Source organism: Sciurus carolinensis, chromosome 3 (assembly GCF_902686445.1).
Source record: "Sciurus carolinensis chromosome 3, mSciCar1.2, whole genome shotgun sequence".
NCBI classification, from domain to species: Eukaryota; Metazoa; Chordata; class Mammalia; order Rodentia; family Sciuridae; genus Sciurus; species Sciurus carolinensis.
In genome coordinates this window covers 22,726,955-22,733,362 of record NC_062215.1, presented here as the reverse complement: position 1 = coordinate 22,733,362, position 6,408 = coordinate 22,726,955, and the positions used below count along the sequence as shown (strand labels likewise).

Here is a 6,408-nt window from a genome sequence, read left to right as displayed (position 1 = left end):
GGCTCCTCAGTTGTGTGTGTGAGAAAGTTCTTTTGCCCTGTTCCAGGGAGCTCACGGTTAAGTGAAGCTCCATTTTTCCAGGTGACCTCAGTCACCTCACAGACCTCTGGAGTGTCCCTCCAATTTCCTCTACTCCCCACAAAATGTCAACATTCCTGAAGTCAAAATAGTAGATTCCTCTGAATGCACTGAAACACAGATTTAAGGTAGAAAAGGGATTTCCTCATTAAAATTTTATCCTCATGACCTTATAATTTTTTTAACTTAAAAGTATCCCTGATGGGCTCAAATGGTTCCCCTTTATCTGTATGCACTTGTTTTTGCAACAGTGAGCTCAGGATTGTAAAATGACTGGCATTTCCTACCTTGATCATTTTTCAGTGATGAAAGTTTTTTTTTTTTTTTTTTTTTTTTTTTTTTTTTTTTTTTCCCAAGGAGGTACCTGTGGGTATTCTGGGATCAAAAAGTCTAAGTCAGATCGCCCGGTGTTTTGTGCCTGGCCGCTGTGAGTCTGGATCGGGTGGGGCTGCAAGGGGCAGCCAAAATAGCTGTTTCTGTGCTCTTTAAATGTATGTGTGGGACTGTAGTGCGGAAATTCCACCCAGATACGTCCAGGGTCCCCTCTCTCTGGTTTCTGCATTGTCACTTGACACTGCCTCCGTCATCCCAGCCCCAGTTCAAATTCCCCTCTCCCCATAAAAGGAGGCCACCGTGAGAAACCGGGTCCATCTTTGCATCTCATTTACATAAATATTTATTAATCGTCATTAAACTGAACAGAAACACGCAATGCACTTCGGGTGTCCGACGGGAGTTTCATCTTCGCTACAAGAGGAAGGTAAAATTGCGTGTAAGTGTGTGGGTGAGTGTGTGGGTGTGTCGCCTGTGGGTTTGCATTTTTGCATCGTGTGTTTGGATGCCTGATCCCCTGCCTCTGGTGGGGAGAGGTTCACCTTTTGCCCCTTTGGGGGGAAACCTCCAAGTAGGAGCCCTCAAACCTCCCCGCCCACCCGCCTGCAAAAGCCAGGAGGACGCCTAGGACAAACAAAACAAAACAAAACAAAACAAAAAACCCTCTCCAGCCACCGGATTTCGCCGGGCGCTTGGCGCCCACTGAGGCACTGTCGGGACAGGGCGGGGGCTACCCCCAGGTCACCTTCCCCTCCGCCTAACCCCAAGAGCGGACGGAAGTGCCTGCGGGGAGGAGGAGCCAACAAGCTCACCTCCTTGTCCCCGGACGCCCGCGCTGGGCCTGCGTGTGCGTGCGGTGTGGTGTGCGTGTGTGTGTCTCTCATGCAAACCCTCCCTCCCCAAACCGACCCCCCAACAGTTTGCCATTCCATACAAATTTGGAAACAGGTTTTAAAAAACAGTATGACGCACAACGGGGACGGGGCGGGGGAGGGCAGTGGCACTGGGGCCCCAAATCTCCGAGTCACTGATTGTAAGAACCTGGGGAGGGGGAGGGGGCGGCGCGGGCCCCCATTTCACCAAAGTGCACAGATCCGCGCTTGGGCGGGGCGGCCAACCGACAGGGAGGGGCATCCCGGGACCGGGCCGGGCCGCTAGGCTCAGTCAGAACCTCCTTGCATAGATATTTGTGTCTTTTTATTATTGGTAGTAGTATTTTTTGCCTTTTATTGCTTCTAAAAGTTCTTACTGCTTTTTCTCTCCGATCCGGACTCTGCGTTCGGCCTCCGTCGCCTCTTTTTTTTTTTTTTTTTTTTAAATTTTTTAAAATTTTTTTGTATGTTTGTTTTGTTTAAAAAAAAGGAAAAGGGAAAATGGATTCTAGTTACAAATTGTCTTGGCCTTTCTTTCCTCTCAATCCACATCCCCTCCCGCCAAAATTAAAATTACAAAACTCGGGGTTGGAGGCGAAGGCGCCCTGACTTCTGCCCTCTTCAAGAAAGAGGGGGCGCCCAGCTCCTTTCGGGCCTCGGCATCTTGGTGTCTGTTTTTAAAATAATAATGATGACAGGGGAAAACCGCGTCCCACAGCTCAGCTGCCCCCTTACCAACGCCTTTGGGCCTGCAGGGAGGAGGGGAGGAGAAAACCTAAGTGAAGTTATTGGGAGTGGGGGGATCTCCAGGGAGGGCCCGGAGAGAGGTCCCTGGAGAAGCACTCCCTAGGAGAGAGAAGGAGGGAACCCTTTGGGGAGAGAGAAGGCGAGTCCCCTGGGGGAAGCGAGGCCCCTGGGACGGGCCAACTATAGGCAAGAGACGGCTCTGCCCAGAAGAGCGGCAGGACCGGCGGCCCGCTCCCTGCGCCCAGCGCCGCCCGGGTTGATGGGGGTGCCCCTGCGGTCGGAGAGGGCTGGGGCAGGGGGACGGGCAAAGGCAAAAGAAAAAGAAAAGAACTGGCGCGAGGTCTCAGTTATGGAAAAACGCATTGAGCTCCTCATACATGGGGCCCCGGTCGTGGTGAAGGTGCATATCGTAAGACAAGAGATTCTCCGAGTGTACGCCCCCGCGCACGGCAGACGAGCCAAAGACCAGCCCGTGGCCAGTGGGCCGCGAGCCGGGCAGCGCCGAGTAGTGCATAGAGTAGTGGTAGCTCTTCTCGTGGTCGGGCGACGAGTCCTGCTTGAGTGAGAAGTTGCCATTGAGACAGAGCGGGGGACTGAGCGGGCCCTCGTATTCGGAGCTGTTGTAGTCCGGGCTCGCGCCACCACCTCCGGCCGCTGCATACAGCGTCTCATAGGCGGCGCAGTAGCCGTGGGTCCGCAGGGCGTGCGCCGCGCCGCCGCCCAGGCCGCCGGCTGCCTGGCACTGTGCGCCCGCCAGGCGCGAGCACGGGTAAGGGTAGGGGTGCATGGCGAACGGGCCGCCGGAGCCGTGGAAGCGGCCCGCGCCGTCGGCGCCCTGCTCCGTGAGGAAGTTGCGTGAGTTGAGCTGCAGGCAGCCAGCTACCAGATTGGTGGTGGGCTGCGACAGACCCTTGCACAGAGTCTGCACGTAGGACACCAGGTCGGGCCGCTTTCCGGAGCGCAAGATCTCGGAGAGCGCCCAGATATAGTTCTTGGCTAGGCGGAGCGTCTCGATCTTGGACAGCTTTTGCGTCTTGGAGTAGCAGGGCACCACCTTCCGCAGGTTGTCCAGCGCTGCGTTCAGGTCGTGCATGCGGTTGCGCTCCCGCGCGTTCGCCTTCTGCCGCCGCAGCTTGGAACGCTCCAGGCGCGCCTTGGTCATCTTGCGTTTCTTGGGCCCGCGCTTCTTGGGCCGTTCGCCCTCCGTCTCGTCCAGTCCTTCTTCCTCCTCCTCTTCCTCCTCCTCCTCGCCCCCCAGCTCGCCTTCCTCCTTGACCTCCGCCAACGTGGCCTCTGGTACCTCTTCTCCACGCAGGGGGACTGGTTTGGCGGCCCGGGCGGGCCCCGGAGCCCCCGGCCCAGGCGCAGGCGGGGGTTGCGGCGGCGCGTCGCCCTTGTCGCTCCTCGGCTCGTCGTCGTCGCCGTCGCCCCAGCTGGCGAATTTGGGCACGTCCGAGAGGAGGCCGGGCTCGCTGAACAGGCGGGTCAGCATGGTGCCTGAGGGCGCCCCGGGGGCGGGAAGGGGAGACAGACAGCACAGAGTGAGGGGCGCGCTGGGGTCACGACGGCCCCCCAACCGCCTCCACCCCCAACTCTCCTGCAGGTTCTTGCCCAGAGGGCCTGGATGCCTACTTCCTCCACCTGCCCCGCCCAGAGCCGGCCCAGCCCTGCCCGGTCGCCGGCGGGGGATGTCGGCCCAGGCCCTCTTCCCAGCACTGGGCCCCGGCTCCGCCCCTCTCTTGCATGGGGGGCAGTTCCCCGCGCCGGGTTCTTCCCAGGGTCAGAGAGGGGGATCCGGTACGGGCTTAAGGGACCAAATATCTTCTTCAGGGGAGGCGGCACGCTCGCCCTGAAAGCCTGTTCTCTCCCGGCGGTGGAGAGTGTCTGGGCGGCCGCGGGTGGGGACAGCTGCCCCTCTCCTCGGTCCCGCGGCCGGGGCCCCGGCCTGGCTCCCCACCCCTCCCGTGCCTCTCACCCCCACGCTCCCTAATCCAATTTGCAAGTTGGCCGCGCGCCGCCCCCGGTTCGGCCCCCATCCCCGCAGCCCCAATTCCAGAGGCGGGAGGATCGTCTCCTCTAGCCGTAGCGTCCCCAGCTCCTGGAGCCGGCTCTGGGCGGCGAGGACTGAAGAACCCCGGCGTGGCGAGGAGGCAGAGAAGAGAGCCCCGTCCGTCTCCCCCGCGGTCAGGGACCCCCTTCCCCCCTTCAAACCGCCTCCCTCCCACACAGCTCTCCAGATCTCGTTGTATTTCGGGATCGATGGGAAAAAATCCAAATTTGTTTGTTTGCTTCTCTTTTTGGGGTGGTGGGGAAAGGTCGCAGGTTCCTTTGGGACAACCACGGGGGGGCTTCTCAACTCGGCCTCTTCGTGCCTCCCATGATCCTGCCTTTTCCCCCCACCAAGCCCATCGCAGACAGAAACGCCTCCCTCCGCAGCCCCCTGAGCTGCAGCCCCTAGGGGAGAAAGAACCGGAGGCGCCTCCGATGCCCACCCGATGAGGGGGTATCATCCCAGGAAGGGGGGATTTGGGGACTCTCATGTCGGCCGAAGCAGCCGCCCTCCCCCCTCCCAGTCGGCGGGTCAGATCCAGCTCCCTCTCGGACAACTTACCTCGGAGAGGAGTCAAGGGGAGAGGGAAGGGGAGGGGGGGAGGGGGTAAGAGAGAGAGGGGGGAGAAGAGGAATCTTCTCGCTTATTTCATTGTTCCCCCATCTTCAGGGAGCGGGGGCAGCGGCTCCTCAAGGCGGCGGGCGCCGGCGTCTTCAGAGCGCCATGCGAACCGCGGAGCGAGTGTGGCATCTCTACCAGGCGGGGTACCAGCCTCTATGCCAGGCCATATGGGCTTGGCACGTCACGGGCAGCAGCTATCACATGAGAGACGGTGATTGGCATGCGTCTGCATTGGGGGAGAGCCGGCTCCCCCGGGACCCGCCGCCATCTGTCACTCTCTACTCCAAAAAAAAAAAAAAAAAAAAAAAAAAAAAAATTAAATAAATAAAGGAAATAAATAAATATCTCTGCCGCCCTCCCCTCCCCGCCCAACGCAGGGAAAGCAGGGATTGAGAGGGAGGTGGGAGGAGTTGCCCCCCTCAGATATAGAGACCCCCACATGGGAACAATGGGGGGCAAGCCTGGAAATTGGGCGTTTGTGGTGACCAACGATTCTGTGCTCCCTCTAGGGTCTTGCTCTGTCCATTTCCTCCCCTGCAGGTCCCCAAGGTGGGTCAGGACCAGACCTTGGGGTATGGAGAAGGGACCTCGGTGCTTGCCCCCACTCCCCAGGAGAGTCCCCTCCACCACAAAGGGACAGCTGAGGCCCCCTTCAAGGGTGGGCGTGGGGGGTGTCCCTGGCCCAAGCCCCATAGGTAGATGTTGGCACTATGCCATCCCTCATCCCTGTCTACCCCTCCCCCACCCACCCTCACGCACACACAACATATGTGGCTGAACGAAATTCAAACCAAGGGAAAGACAGAGAAAGGGAAAGATTTGCCTGGATGTCTGTGCCTCTGCAAGGGCGTGTGTGTGTCTGCGGGTTCATGCGTGTGTGTCTGTGGAGTTTGGTGGGTGGGAGATGTTTCCTTGGGCATCAGGGGCATATGTATTTGGGATGGGGTGGGGAAGAACCCACGAGGTGAGCCTATGCAAAGCCCCTGTCTAGGGATAGAGGAATCAGGTCTAAATCTGGATTTCTAACCCAGAAACCCCTCCCTCTTCACCATTCCTTCTCTTTGCCAGATAGGTGACCATCCCACCAGTGGCTCTCTGTCTTGGCCTTCTGACTTGGTTGAGGGAGGAGGAGGGGACTGAGCTGGAAACTGCCTAGAGTTCCTGGATGAAACTCAGGCATTCTCCTCCCCCTGGGGGGGGGGAAATACTGAAAACACTGGAGCTAACCCCAGCAGTCCCAAGAGCAGCAGAGGGGAGGTAGGTCAGACAGGTGTCTTGATCAGGAGGTAGAAATGGCTGTGTCATCTTAGGGCTCACCTTTCAACCCTCTCACTGGGCCAGACGCAGATGCAAATGGCACAGGTTGAGAAAGGTAGCTTTAGACACACACACACACACACACACACACACACACACACCTGTTCCTCACCCTGTGGTGCAGAAAATGGATACGCACCCCTACTCAGACAGGCACATGTGTGTGAGCAGGTAATCACAGTCAGGTGTAGAGAGACCTTTGTGGCCACACCAAGTCAGGCATTTGTGTCCCCGACTGTGTTTTCTGCCCCTCCTCACCCTTAGCCTACCTCTGCACCTCCAACTTCAATTATACTTTCAGCACACGCATTCAGAGGTCAGCCACGTGTCAGGCACTGCAGTGGCGCAAAGATGAGCAAGAGAAGGGCTTCGACCTCAACCCAGGAGTGT

At 58.4% G+C, this 6,408-nt stretch overlaps 1 protein-coding gene across 1 annotated transcript; it reads right to left on the bottom strand.

Moving 5' to 3' along the window:
* Positions 1–730: 730 nt before the first annotated feature.
* Positions 731–4,833, bottom strand: Neurod2 (neuronal differentiation 2). The gene is made up of 2 exons (XM_047545572.1): positions 4,642–4,833; positions 731–3,527 (listed from the first exon to the last, which is right to left on the bottom strand). The coding sequence occupies exon 2, from the start codon at positions 3,520–3,522 to the stop codon at positions 2,374–2,376; it is 1,149 nt and encodes a 382-aa protein (XP_047401528.1). The 5' UTR covers positions 3,523–3,527; positions 4,642–4,833; the 3' UTR covers positions 731–2,373.
* Positions 4,834–6,408: the final 1,575 nt, after the last annotated feature.